The sequence below is a fragment of the Chelonoidis abingdonii genome, chromosome 1 (genome assembly GCF_003597395.2).
Source record: "Chelonoidis abingdonii isolate Lonesome George chromosome 1, CheloAbing_2.0, whole genome shotgun sequence".
Lineage (NCBI taxonomy): Eukaryota > Metazoa > Chordata > Testudines > Testudinidae > Chelonoidis > Chelonoidis abingdonii.
The window spans coordinates 358,753,261-358,779,796 of NC_133769.1; the positions used below are offsets into that span (position 1 = coordinate 358,753,261).

The 26,536-nt window shown below is 47.6% G+C and overlaps 1 protein-coding gene across 1 annotated transcript in view; it reads right to left on the bottom strand.

Moving 5' to 3' along the window:
• The window catches only part of USP35 (ubiquitin specific peptidase 35), a 55,973-nt gene that overhangs the window by 23,373 nt on the left and 6,064 nt on the right, over positions 1–26,536 (bottom strand). Inside the window, exons 2-4 of the mRNA XM_032776994.2 lie at positions 12,050–12,746; positions 7,179–7,314; positions 4,111–4,240 (exon numbers count right to left, since the gene is read on the bottom strand). Coding sequence (XP_032632885.1) covers positions 4,111–4,240; positions 7,179–7,314; positions 12,050–12,731 — 948 coding nt within the window. The 5' untranslated portion in view covers positions 12,732–12,746. The remainder of the gene's footprint in view (positions 1–4,110; positions 4,241–7,178; positions 7,315–12,049; positions 12,747–26,536) is intronic.

Here is a 26,536-nt window from a genome sequence, read left to right on the forward strand (position 1 = left end):
GGACTGTACAGGGTCTAATAACAGCAGAGGTAGAGGGATGTTCTGGAGCCGCAGGCCAGAAAGATTAAGGATAATTCTAGTTTTGGGATGATGAAAAACCATAACCCAGACTCCTTGGGCTAGTTGAGGCTGAGAGACAATCCCTGCCCTGAAGAGTTTACATTCTAAATAGACACGACATGTACACTCTCTCCCAGCACTGCAAGCCTAATCCCAGCATGGAGGAGAATTGGGGGAGGAGGACTGAAGTCTTGGAGAGTGAGCCCACCCTGCACTCATCCTGCAGCAACAGCTCCTGTCTTACAGAGCCGGGCCTGGTCTCGCTGCAACCTGGTGCACGATGGGATCGGAGAGCCACTCAAGTTTGGCCTGGCCAACCCTCCAAACTGACAGGAGGGCGGCAGGGCCAAATTTGAGTGAGTGGTATTGTGACCAGACGCCAACTTCTGGCTGGGCCAAACCTGTGTGATGCTGCGACCCTGAGCACCAGGCAACGGTGTCTGAAGAGGAGAGTGGGGCTCAGCCCCATGGGACAGAAGCCATCGCTGTCCAAACCCCACCTTCCACCCCACAGCCTCCCCTGTGTACAGGATAAAAACTGTACGTTTGCCTAGGCCACTGCCCCGTGATGGGTTAATCCAGCCCTGGACATGGCAACCTTCCTGCGACCCAATGGTGGGTCAGGACCCACTGTGTGGGAAATATTGTTATAGGGAGTCTGTGGCAGAGCCATGAACACAACCCAGATGCCAGGAGCTGCAGAAGTCAATATTGGGGGAGTGATGAAAACAGAGAGACGCTCTGCATGGAGACAGTGAGTGGCAGCAGCTGGAGAGCCAAGCGCCGGGGAGACCGTTAGAGGAAACGAAGGCACAAATGGTGACTGCAGCACAGGTGGAATAGAAGGGATCTCATTAACGTCCCACACAGCTCAGCTCCCTGGGCACGGTAATTAAGAGCTGCTCCTAGAGGAAACAGCTTCTGTTCCCTTCACCCTCCAGATTCCTACTTCTGGGGGAGCAATTCTTGAAGTCAAGTTCAAGTGTATTTATAGAGAAGCAGCCTTCTACAGCACACCCAGCTTAGTCCCAAGGGCTGCGATTCCAGGTGTGTCGGCTGACGGCAGCTGGGTGAGATGAGACTGAGGCTGATCTCTCCCCACCGGGCCTGGAGGGACTCACTCAGCTCAGTGGCAGCAAAGCAAGGAGCACAGAGCAGCAGGGAGAGATTGGTCTCTTTATCTTCCTCTCCACAAAACAGATGCTGAATCCCACATCCCCACGCTTCAGCAACCCCAGAGGCCAGTGCGTGTCTGGGCTTCCTTTTCCTGGCTGCCCTGCCAGCCCAGAAGTGCCGACTGCTGCTGAGCCAACACATTCCAGGGCACCCTGTCTCTCTCCAGTACCAGACAGGGAAGGGCTCACTTGGCAGGCAGGCAAACAGGGAAGGAAGAAAGGAAGGAAGGAAGGGAGGAGCATGCACAGGCACTGGGCATGGCAGGGAGGGACATCCTGCAATGCTGAAGATCACGGAGAGGAGAGAGGTACGGGGCAAGAGAAAGGGAAAGTCTGGGTGGCAGGGCTTCCTGTCATCAGGACCTAGACTTAATGGGAAGGGATGCTCCTGAGACAAGAAGCCCCATCCCCTGTTTCTGGGATTGCCATGTGGGAGGCTGCACAACAATAGATTTGATAGACGGGCGAGGGCAGGGGCACAGAAAGATCTCTGAGAGGTTTTCGTGCTGTGATGAGGAGTCCCTCGCAAAAAGAGAACGTAATGAGTCTGTGGTTACAGCACATGCGTGAGAGTGAGCAGATCCACCTTTTATTCCTGGCTCTGCCATGGACTCGAAGCTTGAACTCTGGCAAGTCATCGAACCTCTCTGGGCCAGGAATTTCCCTCTCTGTAAGGGGAGGATAACAGCTTCCCAGCTCACAGGAACATTTGGAGGCTCACCACTCAACAAGGTGCTGGCACTGCTACTCGGGATGCCAAACAATAACAATAATATGCCCCTGCGATTCTCAGTTTGGTTCATTCAAGAGGTACTTGCAGTTAACGGTAACACTTTAGACTTTAATAGTGCCTTCCATGGCTGATTCTCCAAGGTAGGTAAGTATTGTCCCTGTAACGTTGCACTCCTTATGTTTATGGAAATATGCTTCTGGGTATGAATATAATGTAACTGGAGTATGCTTTATGCAAAAGGTATCTTGTAAGGTATCATTACAAAGCTTATAATCTACTGAGTGTGTTCATCTTATTTGTATCTATGTATCATTCTTGTATCTAAAACTAGAAATATGAAGTATTATTCTGAAGTCCTATTGTAATTATGCAAAGTGTGGGCCATTAACGTTGGCTTGGAATCTTGATGGCTCCCATTAACTAGGACAATTGGTTGTGAATGGCTCTGTTTACTTGCAAAACTTCCTGGGTACATGCTGGCCAGCCTTTGAAGAATGGAGACTAGGGGTAGGGTGACCAGATGTCCTGATTTTATACGGACAGTCTCGATTTTGGGGTCTTTTTCTTATATAGACTCCTATTATCCCCTTCCCCCCATCCTGATTTTTCACACTTGCTGTCTGGTCACCCTAACTAGGGGTCTCACAGGACATATGACCATATCACATGATACTGGAATCCATCTTAAACCTGGTGCTTTTCCATTTAGAAGGAGGGGTGGGAACCCAGAAAGAAACAAAGGATTCCCGCCTTGTTCCAAAGCTATAAAAGGGGGTGGAACAGAACAAAGGGGTCCCAGTCATGTGGAATCCCCTGCTTTTCACCTAAGATGCCTGCTGGAACTAACAAGGTCTGTACCAGGGGAATGGACTGGGCCCAAACTAGGAAGAAGTCTAATCTGTGAAAGAAGCTTATTGGAACATCTCTGAGGGTGAGATTTACTTGTACTCAGTTTCTTAATGTGTTAGGCTTAGACTTGCATGTATTGTTTTATTTTGCTTGGTAACTTACTTTGTTCTGTCTGTTATTACTTGAAACCAAATAAATCCTACTTTTTATACTTAATAAAATCACTTTTGTTTATTAATAAACCCAGACTAAGTGATTAATACCTGGGAGAGCAAACAGTTGTACATATATCTCTATCGGTGTTATAGAGGGCAGACAATTTATGAGTTTACCCTGTATAAGCTTTATACAGAGTAAAACTGATTTATTTTGGGTTTGGATCCCATTGGGAGCTGGGTATCTGGGTGCTGAAGACAGGAGTATTCGCTAAGCCGTTTTCAGTTAAGTCAGCAGCTTTGGGGACGTGGTTCAGATCTTGGGTCTGTGTTGTAGCAGGTTAGCGTATCTGGCTCAACAAGACAGGGTTCTGAAGTCCCAAGCTGGCAGGGAAAACGGGCTCAGAAGTAGTCTCAGCGTATCAGGTGACAGGCCCAAGGGGTCTCTGTGACCAAGCCCGTCACAGTCCCCCATCGTACAAATGGGGAGACTGAGGCAGAGAGATGCAGGGGTAATATTTTCTAAAGTAGTCATTGATTTTGGGTACCCATCTTGAGACACCCAGGGCCTCATTTTCATACCGTGCTGAGCATTCACCACAACAGTTAAAGTCAATGGGAGCTACAGATGCTTGGTACTTCTGAAAATCAGATCCTAAGTGTTCTCAAGTTGGGCCCTCCAACAATGAGGGATCCAAAATCCACAGTCATTTTAGAGGTGGCTGTAATTGACTTGTCTGAGGAAACACATTGAGCCAATGAGAATCAGGCAACGAACTCCTGACTCCCAGTCTCCTTCCTGCTCTAACGATTAGGCAGCTCTGCCTCCCACTTCTATATATCCATTGTATGTGGGGGCAAGAACTGCTAGCTAGACAGCCATACAAGGCAGATTCCAGTCTACCAGTTCTGTAGATAGCAAGGTAAGATGGTTACAAACTTTAGTGGGTACAAGCCACTAGCACAGCTCCAGTGCATCGAATATCCAATTCTACGGTGACCCCTTTAGTCACCTGGTTGCAGCACTAATGTCAATATATGTCTCAGTCAAATTGATCAAAAGGCAGGACAGAGATGCTCCAGTTCTAAGAGGGAAGGACAGACTCTGGCTGCAGCCATGTCTGAAGGGCACACTGACCTTTTCAATTTTCAAAAGAGTGACTTCAATCAAGATGCTGAACTTTTTCACTGCAGCCAAACCCTTCAGTAGAGCGATGATCCATTTGTCGATGTTCTTCCCTAGAGGCCAAGAGACCCAGTCAATCATCCTACAATGGAAAACAAATATGTGGAATAATGACTTAACATATGCCTTATAAAATCCATGATGTCCCGGACAACCCCGTCACCTCCAAAATCCTATCCAGGAGCTTGGGATCTACTCATTGAAGCTGCTGTATCGGGGGAAGGGATGGCTCAGTGGTTTGAGCATTAGCCTGCTAAACCCAGAGTTGTCAGCTCAATCCTTAAGGGGGCCACTTAGGGACCTGGGGCAAAATCAGTACTTGGCCCTGTTAGTGAAGGCTGGAGGCTGGACTCAATGACCTTTTGGGGTCCCTTCCAGCTCTATGAGATAGGCATATCTCTCTCTATACATTTTTTTTATGTGTTGAGCTAGATGGTTCCATGCACAAAAATAAAACCCCTTTATGTGACTTTCAAAGTAATTCCACTTCAAAGAAAGAATGATGTTAATGTAGCTCTCTGGAGCGCCATCAGTTTATAAACAGTTCACCAAAACTTCCGCCTGGCTCCTAAGTGAGCCTAATTACATTTCTCAAAATCTGCTTAATGTTTCTGTAGCAATGAGTAATCATTCACTGTAACAGAGGATTTTACAGGAAAGAGGCCATTGATTTTGCAACAGCTATTTTTGGAATCCAGAGCTCTTATTGGAATTATTGATTAGAGTCCACAGCGGCATCTGGGATTAGCGCCCCATGAAAAGAAAGAAAAGACAGGGGTTGGAAACAGCACTGAAATACAGACGCGCTTTGACTTCGATCACTTTAGACTTGATGAAAACAAACCTCACCCTGCAAGTCAAAGAGAATTTTGTGCTGGTAACAGGGACGTATATGCAGAAGCCTCTTATTTATCCCCAGTCCAGGTATAATGGCTATGCCAGTGAACAGTGCTAGCTCCCCACGTGTGGCCTGGGATGGGATGGACGCACCCGGCACTAAAACTGGTAGGGAAGGGGTTAATGCTCTGCATAGAGAGCCAGGGAGAAGACCAGCTCCAGTTGAGGGTACCTGCTCAGCCTGCCCTTTATGGAGGAGTGTTTGTACTTGGGCTCATGTGAGCACACACTTAACCTGTAGGACAAGGTGGACATGGGTATCAAAGGAAAGCAGGAAGTGGCCTCTCTGAGGAGCCCTCAGGATGAAGACTCTCCTAGGCCAAGCCTGCTCAAGGAACCTGGGAGAGGGAGGAGTTTTGAGACTTGGACACAGGCCTGCAGAGGAGGCTGGTGACCCCAGAGAGGAGACCCTATCCCAAGCCTGACCTTGAAGGACCACCTCTAGAATGCCAGATGTTCATTCAGCCCTGTTCTCTAGCTCCTCTGGTCACTTAGGAGCTGGCTCTTTAAACCCTCATTCTTCCTAAGTAGCCCCACCCCCTGGTTAATGGGTGCTAAAGTAATTAGGGGTCAAACCCTCCACAGCTCATTCACTCCTTGGCATCTCCATTGAGTCTGCTAATGAGGAGGATACCTCTTGTGTGACTCCAAGATCTGCACCAAGACCACCACCAATCATCATTAGACGGCAGCCAAGCACCATTAGATGGCAGCTAATTTCTCATTTCACCAAGTTAGGGCACATTTGAACCACTGTCCTGCAGGAGAAAAAGGTCCTCTGGCTTTTTACCCATCCAGCCCCCTTCATTCCACTACTGGAGCAACCAAAAGAGATAGCTCTGCCATCCTAGGATAAAAGATGTACTTGGCTGCTCATTGAGTGGCTAAACCCTACCATGGAATCTGCAAACTAGAGGTTAAAACCATGTCCAGGCAACACACAAGGAAGTTCTCCCCTTGGTTATTTTGAACCTTGGCTGCTGTAAGCCTTAGCTACAGACAGACTTTGGCTGAAGGGAGCCTGGAATCTATTTCAGGAATAAACACAGTCAGGAAGATTGATTTTGTTTTCTCCCCTTGTGCAACTGCTATTTAGCCAACCGGCCAGGATATAGGCAGATATCGTAAGTGCTAATGCAAAGGTGAGACATTGGGTGAACGCTGGACATCAATTAGAGAGAGAATCTGACAGACCAGACAAGCACCCTTGCATGCAGCCAGGGTCGGCAGGGGCTCAACTGCAGGCAGGAAATGGCAGACAGTACAACTTTGGTTTCCCTTTATAAACTCTCTCCAGCTAGATGGTTCTCATGCATCCATCGGGGTGGGATCTGGGTGCTACACAGTATCTGTGCAATGTCACCAACCGATTACTAAACAGCCCACCACCTTATGTAGTTCCTCCGTGCTCCAGGCTTTCCAAGCATGTGGAGCTCCCCATTCTATAGCTGTGACTTTCACAGGAGCTAAGGTAGAAGGGAGCCGCTGCTCCGGAAGCCAGTCAGTTGTGCCTTACTAGCCACCAACACCAGCACCCGTCCTGCCCAGACCCCTGTAGGGAAAACAACAGCTCTTAGTTCAGGCTGAAGCCATTTTCACAGCCAGGGTGCGAGCCACAGATACATCACCCAGTTAAATAAAGATCCAGTGAAAAAGCACCAGCAGTGGCACTCACCTTGGGCAAGATTTTCAGAAGTGCCTAGAGATTCTGTGTGCCTCCACTTCAGGTGCCCAACTTGAGACACCTTAAAGGGACTTGATATTCAGAGGGCAGGTTCTCAGCACTTTCTGAAAATCAGGCCCTTTTAAGGTGTCTCAAGTGGGGAACCTAGAAATCACAAGTCCCTGTTGAAAATCCTGGTCCTTATTTCCAGAGGCCTGCGTGCTTGGAGAGTAGTGAGAAGGGATAGCAAAATTCTCCTGTCCCCGCCACCCCTCAAACCTTCACACTAGGGCTCTACAGGATACCAGCAAAGAGTATTCTGCTCCTAAGCCTGAGCCCTGGGATGAAATTGCTAGGAAGGGTTGAATGTAGCTATTGGGAAGGTCTTTCTCTGGCTTGAGGATGCACAGCAAGAATCCTTCCAGGACGTTCAGCCACCGGTACCGCTCGCATCTCCTACCTACTGATCGCGGTCATCATCTGCACATCCGTTATGCTGTCATCATTGGTTAGGTTTCTTATGACACCATCCATGAGCTCTAGTGGAACGTACTGGACCACACTGGCCAAGGCATTCGATGGAGCTTCCTGCTCCTCTGTAAGACATTAGTAAGAACAGACAACATTAAAGCTGGAAGTCACTGGGAAACCCGGTTTACATTATCCTATCTCTACTGCAAAGGTCGAAACCTTTCTAGCTACGCAAAGGGCTGGCTCATCAGGTAGTGTAAATCAGCATAGCTCCATCGACTCAACACTGATCTGTTCTGGGATGGCGGTTCCTATGTTCTTAATGGCACACAAAGCAGGCAGTCTTGGCAGACATCCTGGGTGTTTTGTGAGGCACACAGCTGAAAGAGGGGCAGGGATCCCATGCAAATGAATGCTAGCCCCTGGAGTGCGCTATTGCTTTTCTAACAGCTGGCCAATTGGTCCCGACCCCTAGATCCCTATGCAAGCAAATTCCCTCTCTATGTTTTACTATTCATTCTCTATAACCTCCAGTGGGACATGTGACACTCCACACCTCGTATTTACCATAGTGATATGATTATGATGCATCTTGTACAAGATATACTATGTGAGGTGTCTATGGAAAAGTTATGGTTTGCTGAATATGATTATCCTATTTGTATAAATGTATCATTTCTGTATCTGGAGTTATGAATATTAACTATGTATTTGTATTTCAAATGTGCTTGCACCTAGGTAACACTCATAAACCTTTACATACAGTCTGCGAGCACACTGTGAATGATCTATTCAAGCTACATGGCCCATCAACAAAGACAATGGGCCATGTGGAAAGCTTATCTTCATCTGATGAACTGTTCTGGGGACGTTTCAGTCATCCCGTGAACAATGGCTGCCACAACTCATCAGGAGCACGCAAGGGCTTGTGACCAGGTCATATGACACTGAACTCCATTTTCGTACCTGTATTTTTCCACAAACTGGGCTGGGAACTTGGCTTGGAACAAAGGGGTTCCCGCCAAATGGAAGAAACTATAAAAGGGGGAAGTGACATCACCATGGGGCCTCATGCTCCAGACCTGAGAACACCTGGAAACACTTGTGGAACAATGACTGAACTGGGGAACGGGGATCCCAGGCAGGGAAGAGGGAAGCCTGCCTGAGCATGGAAGCTTGATGGCCTGTTTATACTATCTAACAAGATGAGACACTGCTTGATTCAAATCCTATCTAATGTATAAGACTTAGATTGCGATTTTATTTCTCAGGTAACCATTTTTGATCTGTCTGCTATCACTTATAAGCACTTGAAATCTATCTGTCTGTGGTTAATAAATCTCTTTTATATTTTTTACCCAAAACAATGTGGTTTGCCTGAAATGCAGGGAAAACCTCAGCCCAGTTAAAGGCTTGTGCATGGTCCTCTTCATATAATCATAGACTCATTGAATATCAGGTTGGAAGGGACCTCGGGAGGTCATCTAGTCCAACCCCCTGCTCAAAGCAGGACCAGTCCCCAACTAACTAAATCATCAAAGATAATCATCAAAGATAATGGCCAGCCAGGGTTTTGTCAAGCCTGACCTTAAAAACCTCTAAGGAAGGAGATTCCAACACCTCCCTAGGTAACCCATCCCAGTGCTTCACCACCCACCTAGTGAAACAGTTTTTCCTAATATCCAACCTAAACCTCCCCCACTGCAACTTGAGACCATTACTCCTTGTTCTGTCATCTGCTACCACTGAAAACAGTCTAGATCCATCCTCTTTGGAACCCCCTTTCAGGTAGTTGAAAGCAGCTATCAAATCCGGCCTCATCTTCTCTTCTGCAGACTAAACAATCCCAGTTCCTCACCCTCCCTCCCATAAGTCATGTGCTCGCACCCCTATATCATTTTGTTGGCCCTCGCGCTGGACTCTTTCCAATTTTTCCATATCTTCTTGTAATGTGGGCCCAAAAGCTGGACACAGACTCAGATGAGGCCTCACCGAAATGTCGAATAGAGGGGAAGATCACAATCCCTCCAAATACTGCTGGCAACGCCGCTACTTAATACAGCCCCAAATGCGGTAGCCTTCTTGCCAACAAGGGCCCACTGTTGACTCATATCCAGTTCCTCGCCACTGTGAACCCCTAAGTCCTTTTCCTGCAGAATGGCTGCCTAGCCATTCGGTCCCTAAGTCTGCAGCAAGTGTATGGATTCCTCTTCCGTCCTAAAAGTGCAGGACGCGCACTTGTCCTTGCTGAACTCATCAGGTTTCTTGTGGTCCAGTCCTCTTAATTTGTCTAGGTCCCCTATCCTATCCCTCCTCTCTAAGAGTATTACCTACTCCCAAGTTTAGTGTCATCTCAAACTTGCTGAGAGAGTGCTGTCCTCAACAGCCATCACTCCAGATCAGATGTAATGAAGATATTGAAACAAGAACTGGCACCAGGACCGACCTTGGGCACTCCACTATGATAACCAGCTGCCCTACCTTAAGATCCAATTGGTAGCCAGTTGATCACTACCTTATCCCGATGACCTTAGCCAGCTTTCTAGTCCACTTACAGTCTGATCATGGACAGTCCATACTAATACTTGCTGGCAAGAATACTATGAGAGAATCCGATCTCAAAAGCTTTGCTAAGATCAAGGAATAACAACAATCCACCATTGGCTTTCCGCCCATGAACCACAGACCCAGTTATCTCCTCCACAAGACCAGAAGCGCAATTAGTTAGCTCAGGGAGACTTCTTGGTGAATACTAGACGGTGCTTTCTGATCACTTCCTCTCTACTCTCATAATGTCGCTCAGAATTGATTCCTTGAGGACCTGCTCCATGATTTTCCAAGGACTGAGGTGAGGCTGGACGCTTGTAGTTTCCTGGATCCCTACCCTCCTCCCTTTTTAAAAGATGGCACTACAGTAGCCTTTTTCCAGTCATTCAAGGACCTTCCCCCAATCGCCATGAGTTTTCAAGATAATGGCTCAATGGCTGCAATCACATCTGCCAATTTCTTTAGCAACCCTTGGATGCAGCGTATCCGGCCCCATGGACTTGTGCTTGTCCAGTTTTTCTAAATAGTCCCGAACCACTTCTTTCTCCACAGAGGGCTGGTCACCTTCTCCCCAATCTGTGCTGGCCCAGTGCAGCAGTCTGGGAACTGATTTGTTTTGAAGACAGAGGCAAAAAAAATCATTGATACATTAGCTTTTTCCACATCCTCGTCATAGGTGCTCCCTCATCATAAGGGGCGCACACTTTCTTGACTTCTTTGTGCTAACATAACCTGAAGAAACCCTTCTTGTTACTACTTAACATCTCTTGCCAGCTGCAACTCCAAGTGTGATCTGCCCTTCCTGATTCACTCCTGCATGCCTGAGCAATATTTTATATACTCCTCCCTGGTCCTTGTCCAATCTTCCACTTCTTGTAAGCTTCTTTTTCGCGTTTAAGATCAGCAAGGATTTCACTGTTAAGCCAAGCTGGTCGCCCGCCATATTTACTATTCTTCCTACACATCGGGATGTTTTTTTCCTGCAACCTCAATAAGGATTCTTTAAAATACAGCCAATTCTCCTGGACTCCTTTCCCCCTCATGTTATTCTCCCAGGGGATCCTGCCCATCAGTTCCCTGAGGGAGTCAAAGTCTGCTTTTCTGAAGTCCAGGGTCCATATTATGCTTATCTCCTTTCTTCCTTGTGTCAGGATCCTGAACTCGATCATCTCATGGTTACTGCCTCTCAGGTTCCCATCCATTTTTGCTTTCCCTACTAATTCTTCTCTGTTTGTGAGCGGCAGGTCAAGAAGAGCTCTGGCCCTAGTTGGTTCCTCCAGCACTTGCACCAGGAAATTGTCCCCTACACTTTCCATCAAGGGAGGGCTGGACTGGGTAATAAATTCATGCTGGTCAGGCTTTTGACCAGGACAGGATGGTGCAGCTTTGGGTCTTAGGCTGGGGAGCTGGGGATATTTTGGCTGGAGTCTCTCTATTGTTGGTTCATGCAGTGGCTGGCAGAGCATTCATGAACACAGCTGGATGTGACCCCTGCCTGTGAATGTTTGTGTGAGGGCAAGCATGGAGGGCTTTGTAGCTTGTCACATCACCACAATGTGAGAGGGCTCAGCAGTACCCCAGTTACAGGTTGCACCCCAGGGTGGCCAGTCACAAGATGACCCTGGATATTTACAGCCTGGGGCATGCTCCAAGGCACAAGGCCAAGGGTGAGGTTCCAAAGCAACCAGGGCAGAGAGGTGTCCAGCTCGCACTGGAGTTTGTGGGAGTGGAGAATGGGCATTTACTGCCCACAGGGAATCAGGAGCCCCACTATGGGAATCTTTCCACTGGCTTTGCCTGTAGTTGAGTTGAGCACTATATCACTGTTTATACCAGCACCCTGGTCAAATTTCAGCTTGTGTAATTAAAATTCTGCCTAATTTTCCTCTGCAATCTCAACTGGATAATATAATCATCACTTCCTGGCCTGAACAATTGGGTAGGGTTGCTGTGGACTTACTGTTGCATGTCAGTAGCAGATGATGCCATTCCTATTTTATAGCCTATGCAGCTGTGTATCTGTTATATTAAGTTCCTGAAATGCCAATTCTTTTAGAACAATGGAAAATGTAAGCTAGGGGCCGGTAACCTGTGACACACGGCCCGTCAGGATAATCCACTGGCGGGCTGTGAGACATTTTGTTTATGTTGACCGTCCACAGGCATACCCCCCCTCCAGCTTCCAGTGGTCGCAGTTCGCCATTCCTGGCCAATGGGAGCTACGGGAAGCATGCTGAGGGTTGCCAGCCCCTGATGTAAGACATTCTATTTCATTATTAGCACACTGCTGAAAACACACTGTACTGTTTTTACCTGTTGAAGAAATGATAGTAAAAAGCTCCTTCAAGGATGGCAGAATGGAGGAAGTCTGAGCTCTCCAGATCTTCTGCAACAGTCCACTCACTTTGTTCACATGGTCCAGAAACTCCATGATGTCATCTTCTCCTTCTGAGATGCACTGGAACTGCCCAATGCACCGTATCAGCTGCTGGCAAAACAAAATCTGGTGTTTGCCTGTGGGAACACATTGAGGATGCTGGGATAAGAGCTTACTGATCTTAGCGCACTGCTTGGGCCCAGGCCGCTCGCAGACTTTGCGGAGCACTTCAATCCTCAGCAGGCTGATAATGTCACTAGCAGACGGGCTCTCCAAGACAAACTGAAGACCCAGGTGGATATAATCTAATACATAAGGGCTCCTTTTCCCCGCAGGCCCGTAACCTTCCTGGAGGAGACTCAGGAGGAATCGGACGTTGAAGAACTCCTCGAATTCCTCTGGGTGGTAGTGGCCGTAAACTTCCAAAACTTCTTTGCCGATCTCTCTCTTAAACTTGGTGTCGCCCATGAGGTAGAGCTTGGTGGAGAGTTCTAGCATGGACCAGCACTGCTCGCTGTCCATGGGCTGCTTTATTGCCTCGATGACGCGTCTTACTAGCCCTTGTTTCACGTTGTTGGGGTAGGAAGACATCATCACAGCTTCTAGTATCTTGTCCATTTCCGCTTTCAGACTCTGAAACAGTGTGAAACAGCAGCACGTTAGTCCAGTTTTACTTTACCACCCAAAGTTACTGAGCACCCCTGGCTCCTGCTGGCTTCAGCAGGGACGGGGTTGGGTGCTCAGCACTTCTGAAAATCCAGCCACTTTTATTTAGGCGCCTAATTCTCGATTTTGGTGCAGCGTTGTCACATTGTAAAATTTTAGCCTGTGTGCCTTCCCCGGCTCCCACTCCTCACCCTCCCATGTTACATAATATTACATTGAGAGAGTCCTATTAGAGGAGGAAACAAACACTTTGATTGGTCCCTTTCCTAATATGCAGGGTGACAATCAAGCAATAAAAGACACAACTCAGAGCTGATTCTGAGATATGGGGATGATCCTCAGATTAGACGGGGCCAAATTGTATCACTAGAGCAGGGCCATAAAGTTGCCTTAATCAGTTCCCTGGGGATTCCTCTGGCAGAGTGTAAAACTGGCTCTCCCCTAAAATCTCCCCTGTTCCTGGTGTAAGGGGGTGTGGCTTGGAGGAAGGGGCGTGGCCGGAACACCACTGCACTTCAGCAATCCCTGGGTGCTGTAACAGCCCCTTTGGGCTGTGGACAGTCAGCTGCAACTAAGAGCAGCCTTGAAGTGTTTCTTACCAGGAGTCAAGTTGGCCCCAAGATCAGGCAGCTGCAAAAGTGACCCGTGTCCTGCAGCAACCACAGCTCGGCCAGATCCAAAAACTGGAGAACTCTGCAAAGCTACCCTGCTGTAATCTGCATGACTATCGACATCTACTTCCTGGACAACACTGATGATCTCATCATTTCTACCCCCTAGAGGCTCTGGTCACTGTGCTGATGTGTCTTTACTGTGGCTAAAGATACCTGTCGGTCTTTTTGTGTGTGTCAGATGATTAAATTGCCAGATATGTATTTTAAAGAGCAGCCTGGGATGACACAGGTGAAAACACTCCCAAATTTGGAGACACCCTTATACTCCTTTTTGAGTTCACACAGCCTCCCAGTCCCCGCAATTGGAGGCCATTTTCTATTCATGCCTGCAGACCTACTGTTCCAGATCATCATCGCAACCAACTCCCCTGCACAGCTTGCAGTGACTCACTCCCCATCTGCAGCTGTCAGCCTAGGAAAATCTCAGCACAGGACTGAGCGAGAGCCTGTTAGCTGCAGATCTGTCGCACGTGATTCTGCACCTGGGCTCGGACTCTGCGATTTCATTTCCTCCCATTTGTTTTGTTAGGAGTAATACCATAACAAATCCATGGCTACTTGTTGTCTCTGTGGTAGGCACTATGGTCACTCGGAACGTCACAGCAGGGGAAGAACCCAGATCTCCCTGCTCTAGAAGTATGGGCCTCTACCACCTGAACTAAGAAGAATCTTCTTTAGCTCTTTGCAGTATAGGCTCCATGAGACACTGACAAACAGTTCCAATGGTAGCCAGTCCTGGGGCTCTGGTAGAGGCTGATGCACTGGGATGACTAGGGTTGTCAACTTTCTAATCGCACAAAACCGAACACCCTTGCCCTCCCTCTGCCCCTTCTCTGAAGCCCTGCCCCTTTTCCAAGGCCTCACCCCCTGCTCACTTCATCCTTCCTCCCGCTGTCACTCGCTCTCCCCCACCCTCACTCACTCGCTCATTTTTACCGGGCTGGGGCAGGGGGTTGGGCTGCAGGGGGTGTGAGGGCTCCAGCTGGGGGTGTGGGCTCTGGGGTGGGGCTAGAAATGGAGGGGTTCAGGGTGCAAGAGGGGGATCCAGGCTGGGGCAGGGGTGCAGGAGGGGGTGCAGGCTCTGGGAGGGAGTTTGGGTGTGGGAGGGGGTTTAGGGCTGGGGTAGTGGTGCAGGGAATTGTGGGGTGCAGGCTCTGGGAGGGAGTTTAGGTCCAAAAGGGGGCTCAGGACTGGGGCATCGGATTGGGATGGGGGCAGGGGGCAGGCTCCGGAAGGCAATTTGGGTGTGGGAGGGGACTCAGGGCTGGGACAGGGGTTCGGGGGGAATGCAGGCTGTGGGAGGGAGTTTGGGTGCAGGAGGGGGCTCCATGCTGGGGCACAGGATTGGCACACAGGAGGAGATGAGGGGTGTGGGCTCAGGGTGGTGCTTATCTCAGGGGGCGCTTATCTCAGGGGGCTCCCTGGAAGCAGCAACATGTCTCTCGGCTCCTAGGCATAGGGGTGGCCAGGCAGCTCTGTGAGGTGTGCACTGCTTCCGTGCACAGGCACCACCCCCTAGCTCCCATTGGCTGTGGTTCCCAGCCAATGGGAGCTGTGGAGCTGGTGCACAGGGCAGGGGCAGCACATAAAGCCCCCTTGGCTGCCCCTGTGCCTAGGAGTTGCAGGGACATGTCGCTGCTTCTGGGAGCTGCCCAAAGCCAGGTAGGGAGCCTGCCTGCCCCGCCAAATGGACTTTTAATAGCCTGATCAGCTGTGCTGACCAGAGCTGCCAGGATCCCTTTTTGTTGATAACCGGAAACCTGGCAACCCTAGGTATGACCCTCAAAAGAAATAGCAGGACTATGGGGGGCTCTGGTGATATATTAATAGCCAGCTGCACCTCATAAAAGGGCATCGGTCTGGTGTGGAAAGTCCTGAATTGGAGCTGCAGGAGAATGTGCTCCAAGGGGGACCAGTACTCTATACCTGAGTAGGGGAAAGCCCAGAAAGGGGCTGGGAACAGGGTGCAGAGGGTGGGTTGAACTTAAAGAAGCCCTGGAAGGGCTTTTTGGACTTTTGTTATTCTGGAGAGGATTAAGTTTGACCAGAAGACTAAGCTATGGGACCATCTCCAACCTGTGTGGGGTGGGGTGAGGGAAAACAGAGACAGGGAGTCCCTGCAGCACCATGGTTGGCCAGCAGGGGGTGCTACAGGGCAGGTGTGCCCTATGACAGGGGGCTATATATATACTGTATATACCAGGGGTAGGCAACCTATGGCACGGGTGCCAAAGGTGGCACGTGAGCTGATTTTCAGTGGCATTCACACTGCCCGGGTCCTGGCCACTGATCCGGTGGGCTCTTCTGCATTTTAATTTAATTTTAAATGAAGCTTCTTAAACATTTTAAAAATCTTATTTACTTTACATACAACAATAGTTTAGTTATGTATTATAGACTTATAGAAAGAGACCTTCTAAAAATGTTAAAATATATTACTGGCATGCGAAACCTTAAATCAGAGTGAATAAATGAAGACTCAGTACAGCACTTCTGAAAGGTTGCCGAGCCCTGGTATATAGATACATGGCTGCAGCCTGGTGCCTGGATAGAGAGGATTTCAGTCTCCTGGGCTGTCAGGGTAGCACCTGCCATAAACAAACCTACTTAGAACTCCCCCTTCCCCCCTGAACAAGGTGTCTGAGGTTTTTGAGTTCACCTCTGTTTAGGTTTAGCTTCTTTGGCTTCCTCTCTCTCTACCTTCAATGTTTAGAGCCCTCTCTAGCCCTCGCTGGATTTACTCTCGCTGAGGTACAGCAGCCTATGACGGGATTCTGCCCAGCTCGTGTGGGTTCTCTGTTTTCCATAGTGCTGCCAGCCAGCCCAGCCTTTACTGGAAGAGAATAATGCAAATCCTGGCTGCTCATCCGGGAAACACTGCGTTTTTGTGCTATACAGTCAAAGTGATAGGGGAGACAGTGCGAGAGATGGAGACTGCAGAGTCAGGTGGAGTTTGCCATTTGTCACTGCCTGAACTCACCATATATGGGATTAGAAGGGAGACCTGCTGAAAGAACAAGGATTTCACTGGAACAGTTCAGAACATTAAAGTCAGATTTGTAGCCAGGCACTGGATGAAAACACTGAGCAGAAAACCCATGAAAAATATTATTTAATCAAACAGATAGAAACAATTGTGTCTTTTAAGACAAATCTATTGCAATGCCTTGCTGCTACCTGTACAAACACAGTAAGAGCCAGTCGCCAACCTGCAGAGATAAGTCTAGACAGACAAGAAAGACACTGGGTGAAAGAAAGATAGAATTATCCTCATTTCACAAATGAGGAACTGAGGCGCAGGGTAGATAAACTGACTTGCCCAAGGTCACAAAGCAAATCTGTAGCAAAGCTGCGAACAGAATCTAGATTGTTTGCATCCCAGCCCAGCCCACCCCTAACTGGAAGATCACCTTCCTTTCAACTTTTATCTAGCACTGCAGATCTACATGACTAGATTACGAAGCCGAGTTAAACCGTTTTCTACTGGTCAAAGCACAGGTCTGGTTGTGAGGCGCGGAGGAGTCTGTTCCTGGTGCGGCCACAGCCTTCCTGTGTGACCCTGAGGAAGACACCTAACCTTTCTGTGCCTCAATTTCCCCATTTGTAAAATGGGGATAATAATACCTACCTACCTCACAGGACTATTGCAAGACTTAATTCATTAATGTTTGCAAAGCATTTAAGCTCCTAAAATGAATCACGCTATAACAGTGCAAAACGTTAGTGGGAATGGCATAGAAATATACCAGAGAACAAAGGTTCTCAAGAGAGGAGTCACGGCGAATTTTCTCAGAGAGTACAGTGAGTCTTTGAGTGACTGGTGGTGTAACCTGGCACAGATATTTGCAGTCTCCTTCTCACTATTGATTGGGGGGAGGGAAAGAGAGGGGTCTGTAAGTTAAAAAAAATCCTAAAGTGGGGTGTGATTCAAAAAAGGTTGAGCACCTCTGCCATAGAAGACTAGAAGACAGCACTGCAATGGCAGGGTTAGATGATGTAATAGGTCTTTTCCACCTCTAACTTTTATATATTGTACAGAAAAGGTGTCAGACTATTTGACCCAAGTGATCTTTTCTGGAGAATCAGATTAGAACTATGGCTTTTTTCTGAGCTCCCCTGTTTATTTTGTAGATTTTTTCCAGTCAGACCATTATGATCCCCTAGTCTGACCTGCTGAATAACACAGTCCAGAGAATTCACCTCAGTAATTCCTGCATCAGCCTATATCTTGTGATTGAGATAGAGAACGTTTTCTCCTAAGAATAGAACGATTGTTTACTAGTGGAAAAATTCCAAGCCAAATCTCTCTCACACACACAAAACCCTGTCTCCAGAATTCTTAACCAGCAAACTAACAACTAAACCATTCCACTTATCCAAATTATTACCTACCCCCATGACTGCACACACGCCAGGAAACATCTCCATGCTCATTCTGTTCCCTTCTGCAGGAAGTTGGCTGTGTTTTGCTCTGGGAAATCATACAAGGCGGTCCCAGCACGTACATGACTGCATCATTCCCAAATGTGCTTGGCCCTACAATGTGGCCACTGAGCCGTGATCCTGGCCTTTCTGTTTTGTGCTAGTTGCTTTTTACTGTCCTCCGCAAATACACTGGATTTTTTCCCCTAGTGCACCAGGCCTGCTCTGCCACTAAGTCCACACTGTAAACAAGAGACAGCTGTTGCTCCTAGTTTAAATGCCTTCAGTGACTGAATCACATCCATGGATCAAGCCCGCATTCGGTTTGTAGGACAGGATAGCAGTAGAAAATAAGAAACCCACAAGTGGTGGTGTTTCAGCGGAAAGTATTACAATGAGAGGAAGATTTGTAGAGATGAAGGACTGGCTCCAATGACAGAACTGCCCATCTCGTGGTAAGAGAGACTAAAAGCAGGGACGAATGAGCATCCTGCTGCTAAACAACCTATTTTAATTACACCATCCTTCACAAGCGTGCTCCAGGGCAAACTGAGTTTACACACGTCTCAGCTGGGGAACATGGAGTTTAGTTAAGGTTAGTTTACTCACTTTTGTTTATCATCATCACCACTGGAGCATTTACTGTATATTTGTATGGAGCCCAGCACAATGGGGCCCCAAATGGGTTGGAACCTCTATTGCAATATAAATTCTTATAAGCAATGGAGACAGCAACACTTGTCATTAAGGTTGTCCAACACTTTCCATTCTAAGGCCCTGTTTTCAGTTGCTTATAAAACTCTGCCAAACTTTAACCATCTGGGCTGAAATTTTCCCTGCCAGAAGTCTGCCTCACACTGAACAGTTCTGGAAAATTCCAGCTAAAACAGTTCTGCCATTCCTCAGAACAAGCTTAGTGGGAAATACTGCAAGGAGCTTCCCTCCCCACCCATCCCCAGTTGCTGGTAGTGTGGTTGGAGAGATTGGCTGGTGGGAGCAGGGGATGGGGGGAAGAGAGTAATGGATTGAAACTAAGTGTTCCTGTGGCAGGTGATGCTGCCTTTGGCCAGCTCTAGAGGAAGCTCTGGATGCATTGAAGTTTGTTTGATTTATCACTCACTGGAACATGTGACAGCCAAAGTAGTGGGCTACACCAGAGGCTCACGATTAGGTGCCTTCTGCCTCAATTTGTTGGCAAGGGGAGCTGGGAGATTTACTGGACACAGCTTGGAATCACAAGCTGAATTGCTGGTCAAGGGAAGAGAAGAGAGGGTATTTGGCCTCGGGGGCTGCTCTGTCAATAGTTGCTAGGGTTGCCAACAGTTCCTTATTACACGGGATGACCCTTTATTTTTTCCTCTCTGTATAACAAAGTCAGGAATTGCTGAGTGTGAAAAAAAGCAGCAAGAAAGACCCCTGGCAAATGTAGGTGAGTACTGCTTATTATCATTAAGGACAATAGTGGAAGGAGAGGTGGGGCGTGCGGTGGTGCTAAGAAAACAGGGCTCAGAGGGAGCCAGGAAAACCCTAAAAATGCCCTTAAATAGTTTATATCTATGTGTGTATTACACCCAAAAAAGCCTATGTTAAAAGTACATCCAGACAGCAATGTCAAGCATTCAAAAGTTAGAAAATGCCAAAATTAAGGCTGCTTGTGCTACCTTAATTCACCCCCCTCATCCATCTACTTTATGATAGTCTTTAATTACATGATCAGGCACTATTTGTCCCACAGGACCCCTGCTCCATTCAGTGCACAGAATAGACTTGCTCTGGGGAAAAATCAGGGTTATGTAGTGAAGGAGGCTGTTGTCTGCAAGGCCTCTGCCTCATTTGTGGCAGAATTTGGAAGGTGTGCAATGCAGTGAATGAGGGACAGGGCCTGCAGGAACAGAAAGGGATGATCTCATGATTAAGGCAGTCGAATGTTGCCCTGAAGAACTGAATTATCTCCCTGCCTCTGCCACTAAGCACCTGTGTAATTTTGCGCAAGTCACTTACACCAAACTTTTCCCAAGTGGTCACTAATAGTCTGTTCCTCATTTTCTGGGTGCCCAGTTTGAGACCTGATCTGTAAAAGCACTGAACCCTCACGTCTGTAGCTGAAGTCAGTGGGAGCCATGCTTTGCACTCATAAAGGGCTGTATAATGCAATGTATTCAATGCCCCATGTATACAGTGGGAATAACACTATACCAGGGGTTCTCAAACTGGGGGTCAGGACCCTCAGGGGGTCACGAGGTTATTACATGGGGTGGAGGGTCACGAGCTGTCAGCCTCCACCCCAAACCCCACTTTGCCTCCAGCATTTATAATGGTGTTAAATATATAAACAAGTATTTTTAATTTATAAGGGGGGGTCGCACTCAGAGGCTTGCAATGTGAAAGGGGTCACCAGTACAAAAGTTTGAGAACCACTGCACTACACTCTGACCTCACTGGGGTTTTGTGAAGATAAATTTGTTAATGTGTATGAAGCACTCAGATGTGACACTGATCAGTGCCACAGACAAGCCCCTGAGACATTAATAATACAGAGTTTGGATGGTGTACAGCAAACAATGCCGGGGGCTACAAATTGGAGAGTAAAATAAATAATAAACAGCTACCTCATTCAGTGAGGACCATCCTTCTTGCACAGTGAAAGAGGCCAGGTGATCATGTAATTAAAGCCTGTATCATAATGCACATGCTCAAGAGGTTGAAATAATATTGCACAGGCAATGCTTGACTTTGCAACCTCAACATTCTTTTAATGTAGATTTTTGATGTGATAAATGATAACGGTGGTTTTGATGGCCTGGAGTCCTGGGTTTCAGGCCCAGCTCTGCCACCGATTTACTGTATGAACTTAGGCAAGTCATTTTGGGAAAAACAAGTCACTGATTTTGACTGTCTCAATTTTAGGATGTCCTGCTTCTGATACTTAGGGCCTGATTTTCAGAAGGGCCTCTGAAATGCAGGCTCAAGGGGTCTCAAGCTGAGTACTCAAAAAACAAGGTACCCAAAGTCAGTGGCTAGACTTGAAAGTGTGGCTCTTGAATTCTCTGTACTCACATTCCTGCTCAGTAATCTGGGCGTGGTAACAGAAGTATTGTGAGGATTAGTTTACTCATGCCCGCAGAGTGTGGAGTTCCTGGGGTGGAAGGAAGATGCTACAGAGGTACAAAGTATTAATGATGATTATAATAGGGGCTAGAGGTTCCCTTCCACTAGGTGGAGCCAACATCAGGGAGAAAGGGCATGATGCAAGCTCTGCAACAAAAGTCACATAAAAGAGGAACTGCCGGTCTGCTCCCCAGGCGAGCGGCAATGTTCAAAGAGCAGCACAGGAGTGATGTGCATAGAGAAAGTTCCATGGACAAGGTAGGCATGGTCTGCACAACACTTTCTGTGCCTCCTGCTCTCCCCAGAACTCACTGTACTGAAGCATAGAATACAGATTTATAGGATGTCTGGCCCACGTGGTTCTAAATTAGTGACCAGATGTCCCGATTTTATAGGGACAGTCTCTATATTTGGAGCTTTTTCTTATATAGGCACCTATTACCCCCCACCCCCATCCCGATTTTTCACACTTGCTGTCTAGTCACCCTATTCTAAATTATGCCTCTGGCCATGCACACTATTTATGGTGGCATGATCAAAAGCCAAGAACGTCCATGAGTGCAGCCACGCAGCATGCAAGAATCAAAGAACCTCCCTTAGGCACCTTTGAACATTCCAGACCTTGTATCTCTCCAGGCAACACGCTCCTGAAATGTTGTTCAACTACGTATCTCCAGATCCAGATGATCGCAAGCCAAATTCTGCATCTTGTATGCAGCCCTGACTCAGGCATTCCTGGGAGGTGCCAAACACTGAATTCTCTCTGACATCAGTAGGAGCTGAGGGCACTCGCACCATACAAATGTTCCCATTTACCACACTGGGGTCTGTTGTACTCCCACATCTGTCATAAGTAGATAGGTAAGGTAAGGGTTAATTTTCTTTTCCTGTAAAGGGGGGACAAAGAGAACCAAACACCTGACCAGAGGACCAGAGAACTGGATTGTTTAACGTTCAGGGGCGGGAATTTGCTATACTCGGGTCTTCTTGTTGTTCTCGGCTTATGTGTAAACAAGTTTTGCTTCTAACTCCGGTCTTATCTCAAAGTTTTCTCCTAAACCATCTGTGAGTACAAGGAAGCAAAGTAATTCGGCTATGATTGAGCTTTGTGTGTATTTACATGTATGTTGATTTGCTGGACTGGTTTAATCGGCTATCTTTAAATCAGACTGTTATCATCTTATGTTTTCTTATAAGCAAGAGCCTGTATGAGTTTCTTAATGCAAGATTATTGTTTTGTATTTTTCTTTCTTTTTTATATTAAACTTTCTTTTGAAAACTGGTGTGGAAGTTTCTTTTCCTGTGAGGCAAAGGGAAGGGAAAAGCCAGGCTGTGGGCTATTTTCCTATTGTTTCAGGGAAAGAGCAGGCTACGGGGAAAGAGAAAAGATCATCTCTGTTCTCTTGTGTTTGAAGTTTTTCTCTAGTTACTGCTACGAGACCAGGGAGGGGAATTCCTTGTGTGCTAGCTGTGAATAGCTGTGAATGCATAGCTCGGGGGGGACGCTAGATTGCCTCTCCGGTTGTATTCAAAGAGTGAAGTCTAGTCTCGCACCGGCTAACCCAGGGAAGGGGGGGAAGCTGGGAGAGAAGAGAGGGAGACCCAGGGCTCTGGGTCTTGGGGGTCCCCCAGGGGAAGGTTGGGGGACTCGGGGAGGGTACTAGGAACCCCAATAATCCTAGTTGGTGGCAGCGAGAAAATATCCAAGCTGGTAGTGAGCTTGGGGGAGTTTAAGGTAAGCACCCAGATTTTGGACGCTAAAGTCCAGATCTGGGACAGGAGGCTTTATTACAACATCTGCCCCCCTTTAAAAAAAAAAGAATTGCTAAGGGGCATAGTTTAGGACCTAAGCGTACTGTTTATAGGAAACCTAATATGAATAGACCTGTTTTCACCAACATTTAAAATATGTACTTTGTTTACCTTACAATGTGTCTCTGCAGTGCCAGACACATACAAATACCTCTGCACTTTAATATTATGCCAGAACTAGAAAGTTAAATTGACAGTAAACAAAATAATGTAATTAACCAGAATCAATGGTGAATAGGAAGCTTGGATTCTGTGCCCACCCTCACCACCCCATCTCCCCCGCACCAGCCCGGCTTTATTTTTAATAATCAAAGATGATCTTTTGAACATAGGTAAGGAATTCTTTTAGTATATGATTTTTCACAATGGCAGTGTTTCTTTAACTGGGATTAATTTCAATTGAAGTCCCTCCGGCTGTTTTTAAATATATTCATCCCATCCCACAATTTCTAGCAGTAGATTTTCAATAAAGTTTCCTTAGACCATTTTGCAGTGTTTCAGTGTCAGCTCTCCTATTTCAAATCAAACAAGGTTATGACTAGAGTTGCCAGGTGGCAGGTGTCCGCTTCCCCAGCCGGAGCCCTCATACCCTCTTGCACACCAATCCCCTGCCTGGCGACTCCAGTCAGCACCACTGACTGGCTGTTAAAAGTCCTGTTGGCAGCACAGCTGGGCTGGCACGCTCCCTGTGGCTCCCAGAAGCAGTGACATGTCCCTCCAGCTCCTAAGTGAAGGGGTGGCCACGGGGGCTTCGTGCATTGCCTCCGTTCCAAGCAACAGCTCCACAGTTCCCATTGGCTGGGAACTGTGACCAATGGGAGCTGTGGGGGCAGTGCCTGCAGGCATGGGCAGTGCATAGAGCCTCCTGGCCACCCCTCTGCCTAGGAGCCAGACAGACATGTCATTTCCCGGGACCCACTTCAGGTCCACGCTGCCCAGAGCCTGCACCCTGAACCCTCTCCCATGTTCCAACCCCCTGCCTCAGCTCGGAATCCCTTCCCACACCCGAACTCCCTCCCAGAGCCCACACCTTGCACCCTCTCCCATGCCGCAACCCCCTGCCCCATCACTGAACCCCCTCCTGAACCCCAAACCCCTCATCCCCATCCCAGAGTCCACACCCCCAGCTGCAGCCCTCACACCCTCCTGCACACCAAACCCCTGCTGCAGCCCCAAACCCCCTCCCACACCCTAAACTCCCCATTTTTGGCCCCAACCCAGAGCCTATACCCCCTCCCACAGCCCAACCCCCTGCCTCAGCCTGGAGCCCCCTCCCACACTCTGAACCCCTTGGCCAAGCCCCCAGCCTGGAACCCCCTCCTGCACTCCAAAGTTCTCATCCCCAACCCCAACCCAGAGCCCGCACCCCCAGCTGGAGCCCTCACCCCTTCCTGCACACCAGCTCCCTGCCCCAGTCCAGTGAAAATGAATGAATGAGCGAGGGCGGAGGAGAGCAAGTAACAGGTGGGGGTTGGAGTGAATGGGGTGGGACTTTTGAGAAGGGGTGGAGCAGGGGGCAGGGCAAGGGTATTCGGTTTTCTGCAATTTGAAAGTTGGCAACCCTAGTTATGACAAGTAGATCTTAGGTATTCCTCAAGTTTACAAAAAATTGTACTGTAGATAGCACATTTTCTAGGAAGGAATCCAGAATAACTCTAGACTGTGTGATCTGTCTGACAAACTACACCAGGCGCTCGCTAGAATGTGGGGTTTTGGATCCATGCGTAGTCCTACGTTAACGTGGGGACCATGTTATAGTGGGGACCATGTTACCATGGATTCCAATGAAAGTCATTAAATTTGGGATCTATGTGTGGTTCCGCACTATAAGCAAATTCGCGCTATACAGATGTGCATTCTAGTGAGGGTCCACTGTATACCAAAAAGACAAAAAAAATCAAACACTAAAACCCCACATATCCTGATGATCAAAGTGTTTTCCTGCTTACATACGTCACATATAAAAAAAAAGGTCCTGCTGTTACAGACATCGGGGATGTTAGAGAAGTAGATCAGAAGCCAAGAATCACCCAACTACCTTGTCTTGTCCTTAACTTCAAACTGTCTCTGCTATGTCAACCTAGATGTTACTGTTATTCTTGCTGCATACTCAATATAACTGAGCAATTACACCTTAATCCTGCAAGCAGCTGAAATGCTCCTGTGAGGTGCTAAATTCCCTCAACACCCATTGAGGTCAGGGGGAATTGAGAGAGTACAGTACCTCAGTGGAGTACTCAGCACTTTGCAAGATTGAGCCCTCACTGCTCACACTCTGATATTCCAGGAATATCCGAGGAATCAAGTTTGTGCTGATGAATGTTGGCAGGAAGTGTATTTCAAAGTCACATGCAAAGGGAATTTTAAATTTGGATCAGGATGCTTGCATGCTCATCCAATCAGGGAAGAGAAAAAGTAGCATGTGATTTATCTCCCCGACCACATCTAACCAATCCAGCTTGACTAGTGTGTATCAGATAGTTACAGAGAACTGTTCCTATCAAGTCGCAGAATTGAAAAAGAAAATTCACAGAATCTGCAATAAATTTGAGGAAGTCTGAGTTTGCCTAGAGGCTAAATTCATCAGCTAAATACCATCACCATGGTTTATTCCCTCACCAATATGTCCATATCTCCTCCTATTTTAAGTTTACCTGTCTTTTATCTCTTGTATTTTACAGACCCATCTATCATCTTAAGTTAAGAGAGGCTTGGTTATTCCATTAAAATCACAATCGTTAGGGCACACATATAAAATAATTCCAGGTCAGCAATCTGCATATGCCCCAAAGCATAATTGATACAATTGCTCTTTATCCTTCTTTTCTTTTATTTTTATTTTTACATTCAATAACAGCCTAAGGTGTTAAACCAGGGATCAGCAACTTTTGGCACACGGGCCGGTTTGTTTACCTGCCATAGCCACAGGTTTGGCCGATCGCAGCTCCCACTGGCCACGGTTCACCGCTCCAGGCCAATGGGGGTGGCAGGAAGTGACGGCCAGCACATCCCTCGGCCTGCACCGCTTCCCGCAGCCCCCATTGGCCTGGGGCAGCAAACTGTGGCCAGCGGGAGCCACAATCGGCCCAACCTGAGGACACGGCAGCTAAACAAACCAGCCTGGCCCGCCAGGGTGCTTACCCTAGCAGGCCGTGGGCGTCACCATTTATAATGTTATGGATAACAACATTACAAAATTGCAATGAGTCATACAAGATATGCTATGTAAGGTACCAGTGGAAAAGTTATGATTTGCTCAATATGATAAGCTCATTGATATGTATGTATCATCTTTTTATTGTGAGTTATAAACATGTGTGATATATTGATATCTGAAACTTATGCTGTGGATCTGGGTGACACCCCCAGACAGATTGGCATCAGCACTATCCAGCCTGCTTCATGGCCCATCAATAGGGTCTTACTAAATTCACGGTCCATTTTGGTAATTTTCACCATGATAAGATTTTAAAATCTTAAATTTCATGATGTTGTAACCATGCGGGTCCCTATCCAAAAGTGTGTTGTGGGGGAGGGTTGCAAGGCTACTGTAGAGGGAATGCAGTATTGCCACCCTTCTGCGCTGCTGGTGGTGGTGGCACTGCCTTCAGAGCTGGGCTCTCAACCAGCAGCTGCAGAGTTTAGTCTGCAGAAGAGAAGAATGAGGGGGGATTTGATAGCTGCTCTCAACTACCTGACAGGAGGTTCCAAAGAGGATGGATCTAGACTGTTCTCAGTGGT